The sequence below is a fragment of the Pteronotus mesoamericanus genome, unplaced genomic scaffold, assembly GCF_021234165.1.
Source record: "Pteronotus mesoamericanus isolate MK-2021 breed Mesoamerican mustached bat unplaced genomic scaffold, CSHL_Meso_final contig_317, whole genome shotgun sequence".
NCBI lineage: Eukaryota > Metazoa > Chordata > Mammalia > Chiroptera > Mormoopidae > Pteronotus > Pteronotus mesoamericanus.
The window spans coordinates 3,614,370-3,639,457 of record NW_026555133.1 but is presented as its reverse complement, the minus strand read 5'-3'; the positions used below and the strand labels follow the sequence as shown (position 1 = coordinate 3,639,457).

General features: G+C 44.7%; 1 protein-coding gene across 2 annotated transcripts in view; it reads right to left on the bottom strand.

The window, feature by feature from the left end:
- The window catches only part of ANKFY1 (ankyrin repeat and FYVE domain containing 1), an 87,828-nt gene that overhangs the window by 6,217 nt on the left and 56,523 nt on the right, over positions 1 to 25,088 (bottom strand). For both annotated transcript variants that reach the window (XM_054575865.1, XM_054575866.1), the window contains 16 exons: positions 22,223 to 22,427; positions 20,735 to 20,803; positions 20,320 to 20,519; positions 15,651 to 15,748; positions 14,512 to 14,740; positions 13,328 to 13,426; positions 12,913 to 13,066; positions 12,009 to 12,177; positions 10,916 to 11,034; positions 10,089 to 10,245; positions 8,639 to 8,839; positions 6,696 to 6,872; positions 2,820 to 2,967; positions 2,294 to 2,384; positions 1,864 to 1,988; positions 74 to 220 (listed from right to left, as the gene is read on the bottom strand). In XM_054575865.1, coding sequence (XP_054431840.1) covers positions 74 to 220; positions 1,864 to 1,988; positions 2,294 to 2,384; positions 2,820 to 2,967; positions 6,696 to 6,872; positions 8,639 to 8,839; positions 10,089 to 10,245; positions 10,916 to 11,034; positions 12,009 to 12,177; positions 12,913 to 13,066; positions 13,328 to 13,426; positions 14,512 to 14,740; positions 15,651 to 15,748; positions 20,320 to 20,519; positions 20,735 to 20,803; positions 22,223 to 22,427 — 2,388 coding nt within the window. The remainder of the gene's footprint in view (positions 1 to 73; positions 221 to 1,863; positions 1,989 to 2,293; positions 2,385 to 2,819; positions 2,968 to 6,695; positions 6,873 to 8,638; positions 8,840 to 10,088; positions 10,246 to 10,915; positions 11,035 to 12,008; positions 12,178 to 12,912; positions 13,067 to 13,327; positions 13,427 to 14,511; positions 14,741 to 15,650; positions 15,749 to 20,319; positions 20,520 to 20,734; positions 20,804 to 22,222; positions 22,428 to 25,088) is intronic.

The following is a 25,088-nucleotide window of genomic DNA, read 5'->3' as shown; positions in this document are numbered from 1 at the left end:
AGATCACCAACACATCTAGACAATCAACATGGAACTGTGCTTGCAGCGAAAGAGCAGAAGGTAGGCCACGCACCTAACAGTCTAAACAGAAGTTGCTTGGTGGCAACCTGGTAGTTGAAAATGTTGACTCCTTGGTTATTGTTCACCCCGAGGCGAGCCCCAGCTCGGACGATGGCACGGCACAAGTTGGCATTCCCCTTCATGTACGCTAAGAGCAGCACTGGAAAACAGAACCAAAGACAGGGCTACTTGCCGCCTGAGTCGGGCCTGGCACTGCCAAAGGGCTTGCGGATGACGTGTGAAGACAGGACAGCTTCCTGGGAGGACATCTGTTAGGACAGTCCCCACTGATACACAGGAGCCCTGTGGCTCTAGTGAGACCTCCCCAGGAGATGTGCAGCACCTTCCAGTCAAGGGCCTGGCCACGAGCCAGGGGACTCCAGAGCAGCTCCAGAGACACAATCCTGCCCATTCTGACCTGGGCTCTGGGAGAACGAGAGGGGTTCAGACACAGAAGGAAAAACACCACTGTCTCAGCTGCCCTCCTCTGGCAGGAAACGCCAGGAGGACAAAGCTCTGCTTACACAATGTAACTAAATCTGAAGACCTGTGAGGTGTGTACACAGGCAGAAAAAAGTCAGTGTGGGAACAAGTTCCACAAAGTCCGTCCCATCCACGGGGCCTTTCTTCTCAGCAGCTGCAGGCCCAGTGGGAATACAGGCTCCAGCCCGGCCATCCTGGTGGCCCTTTTGACTAATAATTATAGCTAATAGCTCCCCTTTGCTTACCTTTACCATACACTTTATTTAAATTCTTTCATTTAATTCTCTAAATAATCCAGTAAGATAAAGGTTATTATTTCAAATGAAGAAATGGGCATAAAAAAGTTGAAAAATTTACCCAGAATCACCTACAATATGGCAGAGCCAGGTGTTTATAACTAGGCCTTCTGCGTAAGCCAGCGCCTGCCTGCCTGCCTGTGTACCTGCGCCTGGCAAATGGTGCTGGAGTTACGTGCTGGGTCCAGCAGCTGCCTCCCGGGGCTGACTTCTCTGAAACTCAGGCTCAGCACTGCTGGCTTAAAAACACATTTGTGTATCAAGACCAAGAACTCTTCCTAAAGCCAAGAATTGATGACAAAATATTCAGTCTTGTGCTAAGGTTCAGGACACCCCCTTGGTGACTGCATTTCTGCCAAAGGCCATGAGGGCAAATGAATGGGAATACCGTGCAGCAAAGTGCTCAGAGAGCCCAGGACTGGGAAGAAAGACATTTGCGTTTCATTTTTGTTCCCCTACTTAAAAAATGGGAACACAGTGAGTATTCAACAAGAAAATGAATGTAAAAGTATATTTAATAAACTATGAAAGCTACACAAATTAACATAGTGACTGTTGCTAGCTGGAGGAATACCAGGAGAGAGGCCTCTCCATAAGACATCAGCCCTTATCCATATATAACTTGCCACTTTTTCAAAGCACATCAACACACACTGTAGTCCACTTCCTCCTTCTGAAGCCCCTGTGAAGTGCTTATATTTTATTTCTCTCCTGGGATCTGGGAGCATGGGCAGGGCCCTCAAGGCCTGCCTGGATAGGAGGTAGATGACAGTAACAAAAACAGGCGGCAGGCCCATCTGGACATGGGTATGGCTTTGGAGCACTAGATTCACATCCTACATGCTTGTGCCTAAAATCAGACACTGCCAAATTCCATGGCAGAGATCTGTGACAGATGCTCACAGCCCTGCTGACATGCACTGGGCTGAAGGCACTTCAATGAACGACATGTGTGCCTGGGCTCGTTTTTCCAGGAAGCAAGGAATACAAGTGAGACAGGACACACAAACAGCTTATTACATACCCGTGTTTCCTTCTGCATCTGGTTTATCTAGAGGATACTCAGGCATGCACTCTAAGAAGAGATCAAAGATGGCTGCTGCATTCTCTTTGCCATATTGTCCCAAAATGTGCAGTGGCGACTGGCCTCTGATAAAACAAGTTGAAAAGTTAGGTGTGTATCTGCCACAGCCATCATCCACAAAAGAAATGGAATACTCTGAACTCTGTGGTGCTGGATAAATCAAAAGACACGTAAGAGGTCATAAAAGATTTTCTTAAAAGAATTTTTTTAAAAGAAAAATTCCAGGCTTCCAAAAGCTGGTCATGTGCCCTAGTGGCCAGTTCTACAGTGCGCACCTGGGGCTAATGTGAGGCTCCGGTGACTGCCAGCTCGGAGGGGCAGGGCCAGCGACGTGCAGCACTGACCCCTGCTCCAGACCACACACACTCACCTTAGATTAAAGGCTTCGGCGTCTACGGTGCACTCTGTCAGGAGGACCCGAATGTTGTTGAGCCGACCGTGCATGACAGCGAGATGAAGAGCTAGGGAATAAATTCTCTTAGTGTGAGAACTCAGAAGCACATGCAGAAAATCTTGGCTGCTCCTCACCCTCACAAGCCTTGCTCTCAAAGGGATTCGGCCGAAGCAGCCACTGTCCACCCTCCAAGAATGAGTCATAAATGAAACCTTATAAGGCTGCTTTCTGCTTCCACAGGTATCCAAAGAGGAGTTTCATGGTTTCACAAGAAGCCACCTTTGGCTTCTAGGGTTACCATTCAGACTGGGAGGCTGCCCAGGGCCCAGCCAGCAGCATGTTGGATGCCTGGCTCAGAGCCTCCCTGTCACTGCTCTGCCCCTCGGAAAGCCAGCCTCCCTGAAGGTGAGCACACCCAAGCGTGCAGTGCGCCTCCACCCCTAGCATGGAGGGACTGCTTAGGGCCCCCAGCACCGGACAAAGGGGAAGGGCTAGGAATTACCGTTATTTCCATTCTCATCCACGGCAGCAAAGTCCACTCCATTCTCCAAGAGGACCGAGCAGATGGTGGGCAGGTCCTGCTGGGCAGCGAGGTGCAGGGCGGTCTGGCGGTGTTTGGTTAGTTCGTTCACTTTGGCTCCTGCAAGAAGCTGTTGAAGTTGATTCCATGAGCAGCCTCTTTACCACAGCCAACCAAGGCCCTACCCAAGGGGCCAAGCCCGCCTGCCTGCTGACACCCTCAGAGTCCGTCCTGCTGGCACAGCTGGGAGCAGGAGGGCCTCACACACACTCCTGGCAAGGCCAGCGACACTTGTCCCAAGGGCAGACCAACAATTACCAAAATCTTAAAAAGCCATTCCTTAGGACACAAACTCTACTTCTAAGACTTCAGTGTAGAAACTTACACAAGCCCGCAGTACTGCTCACTGCACTGCTACGGGCGTCCACTGCTCATAAAAGTGAAACTGGATTGCAAACAAAAATTAGTTATGAAAATTAAAACACATAGAAACAGAAGAACAGGTAGCTATTAAAATAATAAAAATTTATGGTTTAACATGGAAAGATGTCTATGATGTAGTGAGTTAAAAAAAGACAAATTAAGAGACAGTGTGATAGTACGATTCATGTGGAGAGAGAGAGAGAAATGCCTATACATTCACACACAAACACAGAAACTTTGAAGGTGTTTGAAAGCATATATACCAATCTCAGAGGAGAGTTGAGGGTGAAAGGAGAATACTTTCTGCTTTATAGCCTATGTACTTTAAGTTTTTCACAATAAGCATGTACTATTTTTATTTTTTTTTATAAGAAACACAAAATATAGAATCAAAGGCAGGAAGGACCTTTAAATATTATCTCTTCATTTAGTGTTTGAAATTCATTCATCACTTTCTGACAAAGCTTCAGACCGTTGCTGTTAACAGAAAAGAATCTGTAGTTTGCTTCCCACGAGGGCTGAGGCCACCTCTGGCCCTGTCTGCGAGCAGGCACTCTGCCTCGGGGACACTCCAGGCACTGGCTCGCTGCTCTGCTTCTGACCCTGACTTCCAAGTCCCTGCGTCCCCTGACCTCTGGGCACCCAGTCAAGTCACTCAGAGGTCCAGATAGGACATGGGATAGAGGGGTATCCATGGTCACAGGTGCCAGGGATCACAGCTAACCCCAAGGTTGCTTAGCTGGGGGACGGGAAGAGGTTTGGGTAAAGGCGTTAGTTCAGTGCGAGCAGCCTCTAACATTAAGCTACACCAGCTCACACAGGAGGGGCTGGGTGGCCACTGTCGGAAGGGCCCTCACACCCCCCAGGCTCTCAGGGCTGCAGGCGACTGCGGCACGTGGGCCCCGACCCCTCTGCCTCCTCCGCTGTTTGCCCCACACGCAGTTTTTCCTGGCACCCACCCGGTCCACCTCCTCAGTCACTCCCCGGTCCGCCTCTCAGTGCCACTGCCTCCCCTCGGCCTCTTCACTGGTGGCCCTGCCCCCATGCCCTTGCATCCCACCCCCAAGATAAATGCTCTCTCAGTACTACCGCACTGCAAGTCATTAAGGTTTTCTAGAAAGCATTCTTCACCAACAAAGATGACAGGGCACCGAATGCTGGTCAAGTGCCTCAGTGGTCAGTTTTGCGCATGCACCTGGGGCTGATGGGGAAGCACCAGCAGCTGCCAGCTCTTAGGCGCCAGCCAGGTGACGCGGTCTTGGCTCTGGGCCATGCTCGCAGCCCAAACACTGCCGTGGCTTCTCCACTGCCGAAGGATAAAGGCTGCTCACAGTTCTTGGGCTGAAATGCGACACTCTGGTCTCTATCTGCTTCTCCAACCACATCGCCTGCTCTCTGCCCAAATTTCAATGAAACTTTTCTACTTAAAACACACCCCTGCACGCTTCAGTCTATATGTCTTTGCTCAGACCCTTCTCCTGCCTGGGAGGCATTATGTTGTACTGGAAAAGGTAAACTTTGGAGTCACACAAGAAATGGCTAAAATCCCAACCCACTACTGACTAGCTGTTCATCTTGGGGAGAAAAATTCTTTCTGAGCTTAAATTTTTTCCTTTGTAAAATGTAAAAAATTTCTTATACATCTCAGGGTAGTTTTGCAAATTAAAAGGCAGTAAATTTCTTGACATCAATCTGAGCTATGATTTTTTTGGATTTGACTCCAAAAGGAAAGGCAACAAAGGTAAAAATAAACAAGGACAATTAAAAAGCTTCTACACAGCAAAGAAAATGATCAACAAAATGAAAAGACAACCTACGGAATAGGAGAAAACATTTGCAAATCATATATCTGATAAGGGTTAATATCCAAAATATGTAAAGAACTCATACAATAGTGCAGCAAAATAAAAATCGGATTAAAAAACAGGCAGAGGATCTGAACAGACATTTTCCCACAGAGGGACACACAGATGCTCAGCAGACACATGAAAGAAGCTCAACATCATCACCGGGGAATTTCGGATCACAACCACAGTAAGATACCACCTCACACCTATTAGGATGGCTCTTTTCCAAAAGATAAGAAACAACAGCATTAGTGAGCTCGTGAAGACAAAAGGGAACCTTTGTAGACTGTTGGTGGGAATGTAAACTGGTGCAGCCACCATGAAAAATAATATGGTGGTTCCTCAAAAAATAAAAAGAACTACCATATGATCCAGCAATTCCACTTTTGGGTATTTATCTAAAGAAAACAAAAACACTAATTCAAAAAAAACAAAACAAAACACTAATTCAAAAAAAACAAATGCACCCCTCTGTTCACTGCACCATTATTTACAATAGCCAAGGTACGGAAACAACCTAAGTGTCCATTAATGGATGAATTCATGAAGAAGATAGGGTGTGTATATATACACAGTGTGCATGTATATAGTGTGTATGTATACACAGTGTGTGTATGTATACACAGCATATAGATACACACAGTGTATACATATATACAATGGGATTCTATTCAGCCATTAAAACAGAATGAAATCTTGCCACTTGCAACAACATGCATGAACATTGAGGGCTGTTGCTGTGTGAAGTCAGTCAGACAGAGAAAGACAAACACCACTATGCTCTCACTTACACGTGGAATTTAAAACACAAACAAAAAAGCCCCAAGGTGATAGATACAGAGAACAGACTGGTAGTTGCCAGGGGCAGAGGACGGAATAGGCAAAATGGGTGAAGGGGATCAAAAGGTACAAACTGCAGTCATAAGATAAGCCGTGGGGATGTAATGTACAGCACGATGGTTATAGGTAATAATATTATTATATATTTGAAAGTTGCTAAGGGAGTAAATCTTAGAAGACCTCATCACAAGAAAAATATTTTATGACTAGGTATGGTGTCAGATGTTAGACTTACCGTGGTGGTCATTTTGTAATATATATAGAAATATTGAATCAATATGTTGTATACCTAAAATTAATGTTATATGTTTACTATACCTCCATGAGGAAAAAAAAACACAAGCGAGCACGTGTGCACACACACGAGAGAGGAAGAGGGAGGAAGAAGGAGGGGAAGGAGGGGGAGGAGGGGGAGGAGGGGGGGAGCAGGTGTGTGCACTGGAAAGCACCAGCTGAGTGCCCAGCAGGCAAACAACATGAGCGGCTCTCCTCTCCCTAGATGCTCCCACCCTGCCCCACCACCCACACCCTGCCTTCCCTCTCTGCTGCTCCAGCAGCCCACGGGGCACTTAGGCTACCTGTCGGCCCACTAAGACACCTGCTTTCCTGAGCATGGTGGCCTACTCCCCAAACTCGCACTGGCCTTTCACACTAACTAGAAAAACACCTATGATGAGAGGTCCTGCACCCAATCTGCCACATGGCTTTGTTTGCATGTCACACGCAATAGTGTTTCAGTGACACTTACCAAATTGCGGACGGTAATCTCTGAGCCTGCTTGGACAGCAAGGTGCAAAGGGGTTAACTTGGAAGCATCCTGGACTCTGGAATTCACATTAGCTTGGACACTGATCAGGAACAGGACACTTTCAATATCAGAGTTCTGAACAGCCACGTGAAGAAAATTCCGGCCCTTGTTATCCACCTGAGGCAAGAAGTAGGAACCAAAATATAAGTGGCTCCCCCGTGCAAGAGCCTCTCCTTGAGTGAGCTGCGCTGACTACTGGGGAGGTCATGGTGTCGTCTCTCCCTCAGTTCCAAGGCGCCATCCGGTCCCTATGACACATCCTATGTATCTGTGCACATGACCATGTGTGCACGGTCACATCCTTGTGGTCAGGGGAAGGGAGCCTCTGCCCAACCTGAAGTACAGAGAAAGGAAGGCACCAAAATATTGGGACACTCGGGAAAGGCAAAGGTGGAGACCAGCCTTGCAGTCTCCTGCTTTGGCTAAAACAGGTGGCACCCAGCGCCTTGACTGGGATGGCTCAGTGCGCTGGGCATTGTCCTACGAACCAAAAGGTTGCTGGTTCAATTCCCAGTCAAGGTCACATGAGTGGGTTGTGAGAGGCAACTGATCAATGTTTGTCTCTCACATTGATGTTTCTCTTCCTCTTTCCCTTCTTGCCCCTCTCCCTAAAAATAAGTAAATAAAATCTTAAAAAAAAAAAAAGGAAAAAGCACCCAGCATCCTAACACCATAGCTGCAATGCCAGCCTGACCCCAAGCAGTCAAACAAATCTTCAGATATTCTCAAAAAGTTTCCTCTTTTATGGGGGTACAAGATAAAGCACATATTGGGGGAGGAGGCCAACAGTACATGTCAGACTTCACTTCACTAATATAAAGCAGACAAAAGCTCATTCAAATCGAACTAGAGAGAATATTGTGGTTATAAGAGCTGTCACATTAACATGAATGCTCAGTGAGAAGTGAGGGAGACACCAACATGCTACCCAACACCACATTCGCTAACACACACATTTCTCCAGCACCTGCTGGTCTCATAGCAATGGCTTTTGCAGAGGACTTTGATCATCAGGACGAGTTTCACACTAGACTGTAAGGAAATGTGAGATAACTGTCCATTCATGCACATTTCACACATCTAAACAATGGTGAGGTTAACACCTACTTACACAATTCAGTCACATGCAAATGCTGAAGAAAAGTGATGTACAGAAGTCTGAAATACTAAGCAACAGTCTTCAACTATGTTAGATTTCATTTTGTTCAGGTCCCAAGTTCCCATTTACCTTCACAAATGGCTATTCAAACTTTTGGCAGTATTTGAAGTGCTAAATGGAGATTCAAGGGTCTGTAGGACTGACTTAACAAACCCATCCCAGCTCCTGCCTCAGGTCAGCTGCTACATAGGGTCATTTCCCACCCAATCTGTTGTTTCAGGTCAACAGTTCACCATCCAGAAAGGACAAGTGAGGCTGCTAAGCTGAATGATAACAACTTAACTCCTTTAAAATACTTAGAAAGTTGCCACCTATTACACCAAAAGCTCAAATTCAATTTTAATCTTTTAAAGACATTTATTACTAGGGCAATTAAACAACCAAGCAAAAAGCAAAGAATGTCCTCAGTTGTAACGTGTGACAGAGTTCCTAGTACAACATCCAGCCACCTCCAGTTTCTTCTGTATGTGACATTAGGTGGCTGACACACAAGGCAGAACAGTCCAACCTCATCCAGCACCAAAAGGATATCTCAATATCCAAATCTTAAGAAAGAGAAGTATAATCTCAAATCACAAATGTCTTTACATAAAAGAGATCTATGTAAGATTATATATATATAAGATTAAACATATATAAGATCGGAGACATATGTTTAGTCTCCATGTAACAGGTCCTGCCATGCTCGGGACTCCACGGAGAAGGTTGGGTGTTGATCACTTACCTGCTCTGCAGCCCCGGACTCTCGTTTTAGGATGGCCTCGGCTGCCTTGTTGTTCTTGTAAGTCATTGCACAGGCAAAAGGGGTCAGCCCTTGTCTGTCTCGTACATTCAAGTGTATGTCAGGGTGAGAAATCAACAACTGAATGATGACACTATGTTGGTTGCTGATGGCCACGTGGACAGGCGTTCTTCCTTCTGCATCCTGTATGGACAGGGCACAGACTTCAATGTCCAAATAAAAGATAAAACTCAGAAAAATATAAATGGGGATAACTTTTAAATAAAATTTGGTTCTGAGAATCAGTACTACCATCCTGTGTTTGAAATCAGCTTTTAAAGAGGCCAGAGATGACTAAAAGCCACTCCCCATTACCCCACGCCCCAGTGACCTAGGGGCTCGAACACATTTGTTTAAAAGATCTGCGATCAGCCCTGGCTGGTGTGGCTCAATGGACAGACTGCGGTGCCAGCCTATGAACCTGTGGCTCGCTGGTTCAATTCCCATTCAGGGCCCACACCTGGGTTGTGAGCCAGGTCCCCAGCAGGGGGCGCACGAGAGGCAACCAGTTGATATATCTCTGGCAAATCAATGTTTCTTTCCCTCTCTCTCTCCCTTCCTTCCCCTCACTCTAAAAATAAATAAATAATGAGGAGATCACGCCTTATCTGGCCATAGGGTAGCATACATAAATCTTCATAGGCAAGAATGTTGCAAAGCATTAAGGAACAAAACTCAAGGACGCTTAACTGAGCTACTGGAACATTTCCTAAACACTGTACAGGTGTTCCTCACCTTACAATGGAGCTACATTCCAACAAACCTATTGTTAAGTGGAAAAATCTTAAGTTGAAAGTGCATTTAACACACCCAACCGACAGAGCACCACAGCTTAGCCTAGCTTACCTTAAATGTGCTAAGAACACTCACATTAGCTTCCAACTGGACAAAATAATCTAACACTATCTCATGTAATTTATTACATTATGCATATTACTTTCGTACCATTATAAAGTTGAAAAATCATTAAGTCAAACCATTCTAAGTTGTGGACTATCTGTATACTAGCTTGGGACTAGAACAAACTCTTAATGGAAATCTAGAACTAATTGGGATGGGAGGCAAAGAAAAGTGGATTCAACAAATGTTCCAAAAAACAAAACAAACTAAAGAAAATAAAGAACGCCCCCCACCTCCCGCCCCCGACAAATGTTTCTCACGCTGTAGAAGGACTGAGGCACAGAGAAGAAAAGGCTTCACACAAAATCACTAAAATTACTAGGCAGGCTGTATGACACAGAGAAAGTCACTTCATCTGTCTGTAGCTCAGCCTCATTTGTGGTAAAGCAAAGACCCAGGACTGTTGAATCTGCAAGGTCTCTTTGCCATAAGAGGAGATTCTCCCTAATTCTAGAATTATCCTCTCTCCCTGGAAAAAAGAAACTCTCCATACCTGCGCATTTACATTGGCACCAAACTCCAGAAGACACTGTACCGTCTCTTCCAGTCCCCAGGAAGCTGCCAAATGCAAGGGAGTCTGCCCATCTCTGGCCTCTTCCTCTCCTTCTCCATTAGCACCGGGTCGTCTGGGACTATTCACATCGCAGCCACTGAAGGGAAGTGGGAAATGAAAAGAAGGCTTCAAGTGCCAAGCTTCCACCTAGTCTAAAAGTGTGCAGACAAATACACAGCAGCAGCCTTATCCAATCCAGTAAGAGCCACTGCCACCAGGGATTGTTGTCCTTGGTCCTCGGCCTTAAATGCTAGTGTCTGGTCCCACTCCCACAGGTTTCTCTGCAACTGGTCTTGGGGACAATCTGGGCATCAGAACTCCCCCTGGGAGATGAGCACGCATTCATTTCAAGTCTGAGAACCACTGCTCTCACTGTTTCCTGAGTGACCTTGCCTCCCACACATCCTGTGCTCTGAGAGGCAATGGAGCCTGTCATGGCTGATGCGTCTTGGCGGGGTCCTGCAAAGGCCATCTGGTCTCCTCCCCTACGGCCCCCCAGTTTCACTGTGCATGGACTGGTCTGATTTGAGTACCGGAGCCTCTACGGCTCCCAAAGCAGAAAGCTGACCTAGCTTTTAGGTTCTCTGATTAGGCGCACAATCTCCTCTCTTCGCAAGTGAGTCAAGTATCTTCATTGACTTCACAGAACACTGACCCTCTGGTGGCCTTAATTATGAAAGTCAAGCCAACAGTTTCAAACTGTAGTGCTAGAGTTTGCAATAAGCTGAATAAAAAAAGATTTGCAGAGATACTTGGGCTTCTCGGACCTGCGAATAAGAAAGCAGGCGATGGACTCATTGTTTTCATCAATGGCTCTGTGCAGGAGTGTCTGAAGACATCCGCTAGGTCCTGGACCCCAGCTGGTGGCATCACAGCCATGTCTGACCTGCAGAAAAACATGTTACTCACAAACACTGCCTAGCAAAGGTGGAAATTTTTATTACCATCTCTGAGCTCTATGCACATCAGTAGATTCATTTTTCAGGCAAGATACAGTTAATAATTAACTGGTAATTATGCTAATCTGTACCATTCATTAATTTTACAAACACTGGTTAAACTCTGCTCTGTGCAAGTGTGCATTAGCCCTTGAAATGATGTTGTTTGGGAAATATAAGACAGATATGTTTAATTAGTGCCCTCTAGAGTTGTGTTTTAGAAGGAACAGAAAACACACACAGACACTCATAAGCCCCCAGTAGCACATTACCTGTAATTAACAGGTAAAACCAATAAAAACTGGGTAAATCCCCAGGTGCAAAAGGCCTTAGTGTCACATTTTAGGCCCTTCAAAAGCTAAATCAGCTCTGCTTCTGAGGCCTGGGAACGTGTCACTCAGGTGACAGCCAGAGTAGCCCACACCAAACCAACCACCTCAGAAGAAGACTCCTGAGGAAATGCCTCAGCCTTCTTGCTTTTTGGTAGGTTTTTTTTTCCTTTCTTTCTTTTTATTTATTGACTTTAGAGAGAGAGAGAGAGAGAGAGAGGAAGGGAGAGAGGGAGAGAAATATCGATTTGTTGTTCCACTTATTCATGCATTCACTGGTTGACCTTTGCATGTGCCCTGACCGGGGATCAAACCCGCAACCTTGGCACACCTGCATGACATTCTAGCCAACTGAGTTACCCAGCCAGGGGTTCTTGGTAGTTTTCTTGATAAAAAGAGCCTTTAAAAAAGAATTGGCCAAGACTGTTTTGAACTGCAAGTTTCTTTAACATGAATTTCTATTGCTCATCCTTGACTCAGTTTGTTCCTTGGCAGATCTCTTGCTCCTTATGATTGTCACATAGGTATCAAATCTATGTCTGACACAAAACATGCCCATGTGTGAACAGAGGCTAAAGTTGAGTTTTTCTCACCAGAGTGGATGCGATATCCTCCAGGTTATTTGCCAGCGCAAGCCACAGTGGGGGGTTCCCCTTCTCATCAGGCACGGACATGTCAGCTCCTCGGGTGCATATGGCATCCACCACGAGCGGAAGCTGGTTTCTGATGGCCAGCTGAAGGGCTGTCTCCCCGTCCTGAGTCCTGCGAGGAAGTGCACACCGAAACCAACATTTATAACTAAAGCCAATTGATAAATGGGCACTCCAGAGGCCTGAATCCACTGTTCCTCTTAAATATAATTCACTGTCATTCATTAATATTCTTTCAGAAAAAATATAACCTGTCAACAGCATCTGTCCCAGACCCTTTAAAAAATATAGCCATACTAGCCTAAGTGACGGAAAAGGTAACTGACCAGCATCCTAGGGTGTTGAAATCTTAAAGGCATACAGTTGCTTTCAATAGCATCTTAATAAAATGCTACCCCAACTATCCACTTGACAACACTTCATTCACCCACTCAGTCATTCAAGATCACTTGACGTTGAAGATAAGGAGAAATCCCTTTGAAAACACAAAACAAGAGAAGTTTAACTCTGTGTCAATTTTTCCCCCTCAAGACTTTTTGATAGCTCATTTGTTGAAATGTTCTTCATTATAACTGGAATTCTTATTCAATTGATTTTAGATTGTCCTTTTTAATGAGACTGTGCAATGTCATGCATTGGTTTTGACAAGTTTAACAAGAGAAAAGTACAGTTATTCTTCATCCCACGAGTGCATGACTACATTCAATTATAGCACTGCATTTCTACTTTTCAGTCATTATTCCCCTTCCTTTCTTTAACAGGGAGAAAAATATGTTCTACAAGCAAGGCTATGTTTCCGTACCATCTCACATACACGTGACCCAGTGCTGCGGACATTCGAGCCTACCTGACATTGATATCCGCCTGGTGCTCCAGGAGAAACAGAGCGCTCTTGCTGTCCTGCCGCTGCATGGCCATGTGCAGCAACGTCTGCCCATCTGACATGGTGTCGTTGATGCACGCCCCGGAGCCCAGCAGCTGGGCTGCGATCGTGTGCATGCCTGGGAAATAGGCATGCCCTGATTAATGCATGCCCAGCTTTTCCCACTTCTTCAGCATCTTACTACAACAAACACTCCCTCTCCCCTTCTCAAAGCCAGCAGCTTTCCACTGGATAGTACAGGATTCACACGAACAGAAAGGTTATTTTACAATCAACTGATTAGTTCCAAGCCCTCCACACCTCCCTCTTTCCCTCTCTCTCCCCCTCACCCCCTTCTGAGTACGTCTGCAGATATCAACAGCCTCTGGCACCACCTTACCTGTCCATAATGCCAGGCCCAGCACAGTCTGGTCTCGGGAATCCTTGAGGCTGAAGTCCGGAATAATTTGCAAGTTGTTGGTGGCATGAAGAGCATTAGCTAAATTTATTTTAAGAAAAAGAAAACTTGATCTCACCACCCCATAGATCATGTTTAAAGTATCCAAGAGAGCCCTGTCCGGGTAGCTCAGTCGGTTGGGGTGTCATCCCATACGCCCGGGTTGCACGACTGATCCCCAGGCAGGGCACATATGGGAGTCATCCAGTAAATGCATAAATAAGTGGAGCAACAAATCAACGTTTCCCTTTCCCTTCCCCTCTGTCTAAAATCAATCAGCAAATAAAAATTTAAAGTATCCAACAGAATAAGAGCTCAGTTTCACACTGACTAGCTAAAATACACACTGATAAATTTTCTTGTGGAGAGTGGAAGCCCAGAAATCTAGTATTTTGGAGCAAAGCTTATGGGGAAAATGAATTTTTTAAAGAATAAAACATTGAATCTTCATAAAAGGAAACCAGATTCCACTATAGAAACCCATTTTAATTATTTTATTGTGGAAAATAGGATCAAAACAATGCCCTGATGTTTTCCTAATACATAATCCCTACCACCTTACAATTTCCGCGGGGACCTAGAAAAAGGCGCCCTCTGCCTGAAACCCCACTTCCTCCCACAGCAGCGCTAACAAGTGCCGGCCTTACCAGGAGGCAGGGGAGAGCGCAACAGATTTCAGGGCAGGAGAGACCAACCAACCCGAGGCTGACTTTGTGAGGGAAACGGGCCTCCGCCACTGCAGGGGCTTCCCTGGGCCCCTCTTTTTGGCTCCTGTCTCCTGGTTCACCTGCCAGGGTGGCTCGGCTGAGAGGACCGATGGCTCATGGAGGACCTGCCACAGCAGAGTTCTCAAAAGACAGAGCTCATGCCAAAGCAAGGCTTTGCCTGGCCCACACTGACATGCTTGAGAAAACACCCCCAAATAAGGGAGAAGCAGTCAAAGGTTCTAACACCTTGCCCCAGTGGGTGGAATGTGCAGGCCCCGCCCTGAATATGTACGCTGCGGTCGGGAACCAGAGTATATCTTATCTAGTTTGACCTGGAAAACTCACCAATGAAAGAAACATCAACTCTAATTAACTACTCAAAAATGTCAAAGTAGTAGGCAGTAATTCCCAACTACCTACCTTTCTGCTCCAGGATGACAGACACCACATCTGGATGATTGTAGGCGATTGCCATGTGCAGCGGCGTCTGCAGATAGACGCTGCCCACGGAGCTGGTCAGCGAGGCCGCCTCCTTTGGCAAAGGCAGGGCTTCCTCCGTCTGCAGGTTGGGGTTGGCGCCTTGCTGCAGCAGCTCCGCGGTGAGGCTGGCCAGGCCATGCCGGCAGGCGGTGTGCAAGGGAGTTTCTCCCTGAACAGGAACAAACGGCCCACATCAGGGCACTCTCGGCCTGGGAGTTCTCTTCAGAGCCTAAGTAATCAAACTCAGGTCCCCAGTGCCAGATACAGCCCTGGGCTCATCCTGTCACCAGGTGACCTCTATGACTTCCGTGCCACTCCCCCCGGTCTCCTCCCTCATTTCTTCAGTGTCTTCCCAAGCGCGCTCTAAATGTCCTGGCTCCTCATCTTCTGCATTTCCAATGACTTTCTTAACCACCTTTCACTTCGTTTTTATAATTATAAAAATAATATTATTAAACAACAACAGAGGACTTTCAAGTGTCACTAAAATAAACACCGGGAAAATGGAAGCGCCCCGCGACCTTGGCCCCCGAGACAGGCAGTGCCTTCCGCGCAGCCTTCGCTTCTCTCTGACCCCCACGGGCACACCCACACCCTGCTTCTCTGACCTACTCCCCCAACCTCGTTTTGAACTCTGGCCAAGACCACCTCCCCGCACCGTTCTAAAATTAAAAACATTTTAAGTTGGTGTTATAGGCACTTGATTCAATATTCAAAAGCTGTAAGAATCTTCAGTGCAGTTCCCTTTCACCCCTCCCCCGCCACCCAGTGAGCCTCCCTACAGAAACCACTCACCGCTGCTAGTGTCATGTTTCTCTCCAGTGACAGAATATTCACAGAAATGTACATATGTGTGTATATAGGTACGTGTAGTTTAGGACATGATATACCACAAATACTTAGGAAGCAGTTGCGGAATGAATCAATCAACCAGTATTTGAGGATAAAACATCTGTTTCACTTTGGTTTTTAAATAATATATGCATAGTACTTTGACAAAAACTGGAAAAAAGAACCCGCTCCGTTGTTCCCTACACGTCTGCCGCTGCCGCTCCCCCCAGCTGCCCTGTCACACTCACCCACTTGTTTCTGTGGTTGACCTGGGCACCGCTGGTTGCCAGGAAGAGAGCTGCTGCCTCATTTCCTGCTTCAGCTGCCCGCTGTAGTAAGCAATTTCCTAGGAGAAAATGGGCATATTCATTCTTCAATTTGCATAAAAATGAGGTCCAGTTCCACACTGCCCACCTCACCCTGACCTTCCCCATCACCTTTCCCAACCGACAAGCCCACAGCTGAAGGCCCGATGTAAGCTGACACGGGCACTCTCTGCGTGCAGAGAGGCCAGGATGAGCCTGCGTGGAGCAGAGGCTCACTCTGTCCCTGGGTTTGCACCGGCCCCCATCTAGGACCAGAAGTAAGTTAAGTCTCCTTGCTGGGCTCGACTGGAACTTGGTTTCCCAGTAGCAGTGCTAGTGACATTTTGGGCCAGATAATTCTTTGCTGTGAGGAGTCTATCCTATACACCACACAATACTTAGCAGTATCCCTGGTGTATGCCCCTAGATGACAGCAGCACCTCCAACCTTGCTGTCACAATCAAAAATGATCACAGGTGATGCCAAAGGTCCCTGGCGGTGGGGGATTGGAAGAGTTGTCCGTGTCTGAGAAACTCTGGGTTAGATGTCCATTTGAAGACATTGTGAGCTCAAGTTCTACCAGGAAAGGTCCTTAAACACTTTAGTTTTATTCCTAGGGCCTTAAATGCTTGTTCTGGGCTTATAAATATTTTGTTTTGCACTATCGCTCTTTCCTAAACACAAAAAAATTTTTTTCCTTTTTTGCTTTGTCTTGAAATGGTTTAGCCCAGAGCAGTGTTTCTCTTTCTATTAAAATCCATTTCCTTTTTTGATAAACACACACTTTATTAAAATCCATTTCCTTTTCAGATAAACACAAACTCTCATGTTCTACATCTATGCTATCTGAAAATGTAAAACACCAGGACTGAAGAACAAGGTAGAGAAATGGGACAAAGCACTGCGTTTTCCCTTTTCCCTCAGAGAAAGTGATTCCACCTCTATTGGATCATTCTAATTTAGAGATTCCTAATAAGAGTCCCATTTTCACTTCCGTAGTTATTGTGGTATACACAAGACCAACATCATACATACATGTTTCCTCCACTATCCAAAAGTAGAGGTTTCCTATAAAATTTTTTGTAAGCTGGAATGGCATAAAGTCAAAAAGCAATCACATTGATTTATAAGGGAAAATGTTTAAGCATTCCTGGACCCCCAAGGTAACTTACCAAACTATATCAAAACCTAAAGGAAACTAAAACACTAACATTCAGTAAAAGCAATGCCACTCTTGCTGCCTGGAGTGCATGTTGCCTTGCTACAAAACAGATAATGCAATTTTTGCTTTTTGCCCTTTTTGTCAAAGTGAAAATCCTCTTTACGTTTCTTTCAGTTAACAAAAACAGGCACTAATGCAGGTCTTTTGTAAACGCAAAGTGGCATAAGACAAATTTTTGAAAAGCAGGGATACCTGTACCTCCCTATAAAACAAAGATCAACTGTGACAACTGAAACATCATTGCAGTGTTGAAAACCAGTGGTCTGAGGAGGCTATTACATGTATAATAAAAAACGGGACAAGAGAAAAATTACCCTGAATGTGTATTAAAACAAAGTATATATAGCCCTGGCCAGGTGGCTCAGTTAGTTGGAGCACCGTTCCATACCCCCAAAGGTTGTGGTTTGATTCTCGGGCAGAGAGCGTACAGGAGGCGACTGATGGGTGTTCCCATGTCACACAGAGGTTTCTGCCTCTCTCTCCCCCAGCTCTAACTTCTTCTCTCTCTCAAATCAATTTTTTAAAAAATCCTTCATATTAAAAAAATAAATAAAAGCATATAAAGTAAAATTGACAGAACTAGCAACAAAAATGAACAAATCCATACTCATAGTTAAAATTTTTAATGTCCCCCAGAAATTGACAGATCAAGCAGTCGAAAAGTTAGTAAGCTAATGAGTAGAATTTGAACAGCATGAGCAAGGCTGATTTAATGGACATAAACAGGGAATGCTGCATTCTACCATTAAAGAATGTACATTCTTTTCTAGTGCATGTCAAACATTTATAAAAAAGTCTTTAAGAGTTGAAGAGTCAATCTTAAATATAAAACAACCAATCTTACATGCTATATGCTTATAAATATGATTAAATTAGAAATCAGTAAAATCATGACAACAACCAACATACATTTATAAATTAAAAACAATTTAGTGACAATCTCATTTTCAGAGGGTCTTTAGGTGAAATTATTTGCTGCAGTATCAAAGAAATATTTCCACAATTATCTGAAAAGGTTTTTAAAATACTCCTGTCTTTTCCAGCTACATAATTGTGTGAGGGAGTATTTTCTATATATACTGTACTTTAACCAAAACAACATTATCTCAAAAGTTGAATACAACGCAGATATAAGAAGCTGTTACTCTACCAACAAAATTTTATTTTGAAAGTTATTCTTCATAAAAAAATGTTAACATATAATGGTTTGCTATTATTATTTTTAAAAGACACATGTATTCAGTGTCCTCATCAGGTGGCCTCATCAGGTTATTACATTTAGCAATCAACAGCATGGTACAAACAAACAAAAAAAATCTCCATTAAAACCCTTTGTTGGAATTGTTTACACTTTCCACAGAGCAGAAACTAAAGTAATCTGTTTATACCAGCCATTTTCAACATTTTTCATCTCATTGCACACATAAACCAATTACTAAAATCCTCTGGCACACCAAAAAATATATTTTTTGATCTAACAACAATAAAAAAAGTATAATTTTGACTCATTCACAACGAACTGCTGTTGTTGTATTGGCTGTTGTCATTTTTAAAAATTTGACAATCTAAGGGAAAAGAAGTCAGTGCCCCTGACTAAATAGTCAGGTACCGCCTATTTTAAAAATTCTCGTGGCACACCACTTACAAAAATCACTGTTATATATATGGCTAGTCACAAATACAGTCCTCCAGCTTTCTGCCCATTCACCATGACTATTGTCTAAAACAGGTCTTCTCTGTAGCAGCTCGGCCCTGCCACCATGAGCCTGGCTGAGTCGCAGATCTGGTGTAACCCGCAGCCTCCCTGCCCTTCTCTGGCTCGTCTCTCCGCTCAAGCTGTTCCTGCAGTAATGGAAGCCTCTGCACTGCCGCAGCCACCTGGGTTTCATGCTTTGGCAAAGCGTTGGCTTCCACCGCCACAGGAGCCAGAGCTTCTGCCTCCAAAGTTTCCTCCTTTCATGGGTCCAAAATTTGATGATTGACTGTTGCAACTGCCAAAATCACTGTAGCTTCCTCTGCCTCCAAAACTGCTCCCATCATTACCCAATCTGTGCGAGCCGTCCCCACTGCCACCGTATCCACCGCCACCACAGCCACCTTGACCACTGACGCCTCCTCCAGGACTAAAGCTGTCGTTCCCCCAAAACCACCTCCATGACCAAGCCCAAAGTTTCTAGAATCACTTGGACCTCTTTGGCTGGATAAAGCATTAGCCACCTCTTGCTTAGAAAAGGCTTTCCTTACTTCACAACTGTGGCTATTCACGGTAGGGAATTTCTGAATGACAATCCTGTCGACAGAGTCATGGTCATCAAAGGTTACAAAAGCAAGGCCTCTCTTTTTGCACTTCCTTGGTCACTCATGATTTCAACCACTTCAATTTTCCCACACTGTTCATCTCTTATGTGATGTTCTTCAGAGCCCTCTTTCACGCCGCAACTCTTCCACCCACCTCGTGAGGCCTTGCTTTCCTGGCTGCATCCACCTCCTCCACAGTGGTCTAAGGACAAACCCAAAGTCTTTGAAGCGCTGGGCGCTTGGACCTCTCAGCGCCACAGCCTGTGAGCGTTCCCCACTGCTCAAAGTGGCTCCTTGGGCTCTCCTGGTTGTTTCAAAGCTCAAAGCTCTGATAGAGAACTTTTGCAGCTGTTCTGGCTCTTTGAGAGACTCCAACTTAGACATGACGACTGCTGGGGGCGGGTCGTTGGGGGGGACGACTTAACACTTACTTGGCATTGTCCACCAGCAGAAAGGTGGCTTGTTATTATTAATACATCTGTAAAAATTTTTTCAGTTTTAATTTCTAATACAGTAAACACTGAAAATATAGCCCACAGAAACAAAAGCTCGTTACAATATAGTTAGTTTTTTTTTTTTAAATCCTCACCAAAGGACATTTTTCCATTGCTTTCCAAGAGAGAGGAAGGGAGAGAGAGAAACATCTATGTGGGAGAGAAGGGAAGGGTTGCCTCCCATGTGTGCCTGGACCAGGGATCAAACCCACAAATGAGGTATGTGCCTTGACTGGGAATTGAACCTGCAACCTTTCAGTTACAGGACAATGCTCCAACCAAATGAGCCCCACTGCCAGGGTGGGGTATAATTTTTAAGAGGATAAAGGAGTTCTGAGTCCAAAAAGTCGGAAACTCACAGCATTAAATAATTGAAAGTGTTTCAGCTTAATAGATATAACTCACAAAGTCTGGCTAAATATTTTGAAACACAAGATTAAAATAAAAATAACTTGGACTTTCACTGTAGTTAAAATTAAGTACAAAATAGTTCTCACAATAGCATGTCATTCGGTTTCTGCATTTTGGGTAAGACACTGACACACCGTTTCACGGAGGCTCCAGACCGGAGCATCAGCTCTACGGACTCATGCTTTACCTGTGACCGTATCAGGGGCATTGGTGTTGCTGCCACGCTGAATGAGTCTGGCTGCAAAGCTGTTTTCATCAAATGAAGTCCCATTTACCACAGGGAGGTCTTCGAAGGGGTTTACAGACTGGTCGGATGACACCGTGATGTACTGCACCGCCAGCCACAGAGCTGTGCTGCCCTCGTGGTCTTTCAGTTCTAAATCTAACCTGAAATAAGGAAGCAATGTGAAAAGCAAACAACTTCTTAGACCCTCCGCTGACAACAGCCTCATTTGTTCTCTTTATACTTTTTAAGTGATCATCTTAAACATTTACTTTTACTTATTACAATTTATAACACTGAAAGACATTTAAAAATTATTTTTCACTCACAATCCCACCCTCACAACTGCTTTTTCATTTCGCCAGGTCTCCCTACGTACTGTTTACACTGCAGCAACTGATTGAACACGTATTCATTCCTGGCCATGATGGACAAGTGCAAGGGAGTCCTGCAGGATGAAGGAGAGGTGTCAGTCAGAATGGGCCTGATCACTCGTAACAGGGGACCACTAGACTCCTAGGCAGAATCAACATCCACAAGAAATTTCACATTTCTGCAACAGTGTCTTTTTCTACCCTGGCGAACAGTTTTCCAAAAACAATGACCAAGTATCAAAGAATAAAAATGGGTTTGCTTATGTTACCATTTATTCAGTAGCCAAAAGGATAAGTATCAATAGGAGGCCGAGATATAAATATTCTAAGTAAGGGTCAGTATTTAATTGGATGGTTTTAAAACAGCAGTTTCTACCATACGTATGTGTATTTCCCCCACCTGTCCTCCACAATTCTGAAAGAAATTTTTTTCTTCCTGTAACTCTCTGTTACACTCAAACACATTCAGACTGGCAACAGGTAGGAACTGATCAAAGTGGCAGCTGACTACTCTTCGCTGTTTTACGCAGCCCTCACGTGCCCTGAAGGAGACTGCCGTGCGGAGCACAGGGACCCCAGGCTGGCGCCAACCTCAGCGGCACAGAATGCCAGAGTTTACTGCAGTTGCGGGGGAAACATGAAGAATCAATAGAAGGGAAAAAGAAAAGGATGCAATTATTTTGGGGTGATAAAATAACCACCACATGATATTGACAGTTCATGGAGATCCACCTTATTTATTTTGTCCATCACACAAATCTATGTTCCTATTCTGACTTCAGCAACTCTTTCCTTATTTTTGAGAGGGTTTTCAAAGGCATAAAATAGTGAGCTGCTACGATGAAAAGTGAGGCCAACCTGTGGGTGACCCATGCGGCCTCACCCCCCTTCACCGCCTCCCACACCGCTGTCCCAGAGGCAAGCGGCCCTTCCTTAGGCTCTAAACCCCAAGGAATCCTCACCTAAACATTTCGGGGAAAGGGCAAAAGAACACAACCGCCCCTGTCAAATATGCAAAGGGCGGTGCCGCGGGAGAAGTGGCAAGCTGTGCAGGTGGAGCTGTGTAAAGTGGGAGTATGTACTTAAGGTAGGACTGGGTTTAATATGGAGAATTTCCCAATAATGAGGCCTCACAGAAATACAACAAACTGCCTCAAGACGGTGTGCCCCCCGTCTTCAATTCACCCAAGCGACTCTAAGAAGGTTCTGTTGGGGGGAGCTGAACTAGATGACCACTCTGAAGATGACAGAAATGGCTTAAAAATCCCAGGACCTCAGTTACTCAGGATGGAAATAGTTTCCCCAAATGCCTCTCTCTGGTCTCAGTCATGTCTCTCATCTGCGTAACAAATCAATGTTTGTGAGTTCAATAAAAATCAGATTGAATAATGCCAAACTAAAAAACAGGAAATCCCTGTCTGCCCCTTACATGTCACCATAAAATAACACTCTGGGAATGGTGGTAAGAACAGTCTATTTGCTTCCCAACTTACCTGCCCTTGCTGTCCTGCATGTTAGGGTTGGCACCAGCCTGCAGGAGGGCTTCTGCAATCTGTGCCATCGCAGACATCACATCTGCTGAGTGTTTCCTGGGACTGTACAATGACACCAGGTGCAACGGTGTCTCCTGGGCACCCAAGGTAGCAGCATTGACACGGGCCCCATTCTTAATAAGGAAAGTGGAAGCGAAGACATCTCCTGGGAAAGAAATAACAGAAGAAATGGCCACATATGACAACACCCAGGGCAAGCTATTCTGGCTAATATTGCCTCAAAAAGGCACCAGTCACCAACTGCAGACAAAGAGAACAACTGGGTGTGTTTGGAGAGGAACCTCATGGGACACCTGCAGGTGGGAACTCAGCACTGAGGTCACAGAATTACATACTTGAATTCAAAAGGCTTCGTTCAATTTCTGACTACCTGTTATCTGTCCTGCCCTCACCCCAGTATCACTTTACTATTTAAGTAAACCAGGCTCCTGTCCTTCAAAAGCCTCTCCTGATCATCATCTCTCAAAAAGTGTTCCAAGGTTTCCCCCAACAGAATTTACCTCCCTCTCATTCCTGCCCACAGGCTACACCCAAGCTACCCGTCTCCAACCTGCTGCATTTGCCTGCAAGTTCCTCTTCATAGGAGGACCACAACTGACTTATTCATTACGATTACAGAGATCCTTTTTATTTTCTCAATCTCATTACAAGCAAACATAACAGTCTTAACAAAAAGTTTACAATGGAATATTTGAAAAAGAATCTGTGCACATTACCGGTTACCAAAAAATTCACATGGTAAATTTAAATTAACTGGATGTGAAAAACAAAACTTCTTTCTAATTTTTAGAGCAGGTAGAAGAGGCTAACCAGGATCATCAAATATCAAATTGAAACTGAATAACTTCCATTAAATCTAATGATTTCAACAGCTCAGAATACCACTTTTGCCTCTTCAGTGTTCTGTCTCAGGGAAAAGAACTTGACATCTTGCTTGACAAAAGGCCAAGAATTAAGTTTACATAAAGATATTAAAGGTATACAATTCTGAGAATACCTTATCATAGACCAGCAAAGAAAAGCTGATCCTGGATTGGTTCTGTGAGTACATGGTTAAATGCAGAACCAAGCTACCTGACAAGCGGCAATTTAATGTTATAAATTCTTGTAGAAAAATCAGTTAAAGTATCTTGTCAAGTTAACTTGGAGGATGATAGGGATTAAGTTTGTTGTAAGATTAAAGTTTGACCTTCCTTAGATTTAGTTCCATTTATAATTTAAAATATGCATAAATCAGTATACATAAAATGAACATTTAAGAAAATAAGGCAAGAATAACAATGCGCCATAAGATAATAACTATTAACAGAGAAACCATCCAGTTATAAATGCACAATGCACACTTTGAGACATTCTAGCCGAGGGGAAGCAACTGTTTCCTCCAGGGGCCTCTGGGGAGCCCGACAGGCTGACAGCTGGAAAGTCTTTCAAATCAGACTCGTCCTCCTCTCAACAGTCCGCACGTCTGGCACGTCTGGCTTCGGTGGGTGTGCCAGAGGGCGTATCTAAGTCATCCCTGGAGCTCCTCTGGGCCTGAGAGGTACTTTCTGTAGATTCCGCCCCATTTCGCCAAGGTATATACAGGATTAACTCCTTGCATATCACACCCTTCCTTAGCTGGAAGATCCCCCAAACACAGAGCGACCTCCCAGGTTGACTTGTTGGTCCCATGATCACTGACTACTTCCTATATTTGCTGGAGGTCTTCGGGTGAATGCCAGGTTGTTAAAGGTGCTTTGGAACTTATTCATATACCAATTATAAGCGATGGAGCTCTTCCCATAGTTGGCCTGTTCTGTCCTTGCATCAGGACACTTTCGTTTTTAATGCTGTTCATGCTGTTGACACACTCCTTTGAGTCACAATTTCCAAATAATGATTTTCTCTTAAAGCCACTGGTGAGAGGTTTTCTTTTATATCTTGCAATCATTTCATCTTCTTCAACTATACTTATGCAGTCTAGCCATCCTGAACGAGGCTTACAATTTCAGGTGTGGCAAAGCTCCCAAATCTGTTACCTATATTCCTATGCTCTTTTTCATTGAATATATGAGTTTCACCTGGTCTTCAGTGAACATGGAATTTCAAAATCATATGGTTTTCAACACTTCCATGTGTTGTGTACTCTCTTCCAAGGGACGGCCTTGCTGAAGAATGTGAGCTCTGGTGCTGAGGTGGCTAGGCCGCCACAGGCCCCTCAGGAGCTGATTAGCCACGTCTGACTTATTTCTGTATTCACCACTCTCTTACACAAAACAGGCACCAGGGCACTGTTTGGGAAGAAAATTAACTGACTGGTGAAGGCTATTAAGTTCCACTTTAATAGACTGGCTCTAATCCCAATCAATTATGACTTTAGGTAACTTAAGATTTCTTTAATTAACCCATTCTGAAATATTTCCGCCCTTCTGCCCCCAATTTTTTTCTTAGGGAGTGGGGGAAGATGCAGTCTTTACCAATATCAAGTGCAAGGGACCAAAGCTTAGATTTCTCTACACCAGGGGGTCGGTAGAGCTCTGAAAGCAACAGGTAAGACGCGCATCGAGGGTCATGCTGAGTGGGGCCTTTGCTATCCATTCGTGGATATCCATACATACAGTGGGGTTCTCAGCAGGGCTCTGCTGCAGTATGAACAAACCCCCAAAGAGATTCAGACTAGACAGTATACATAAAAACAACACATTAGCAACAGAATAAAATATCCTAGAGAAAGCCACTTACATTCTCAAAGTGGAAAGAAAATTTAGAGTTATTGGGACAAAGAGCTTTAAAATAAATAATACATAAGATGCTGGGAAAGAAGCGG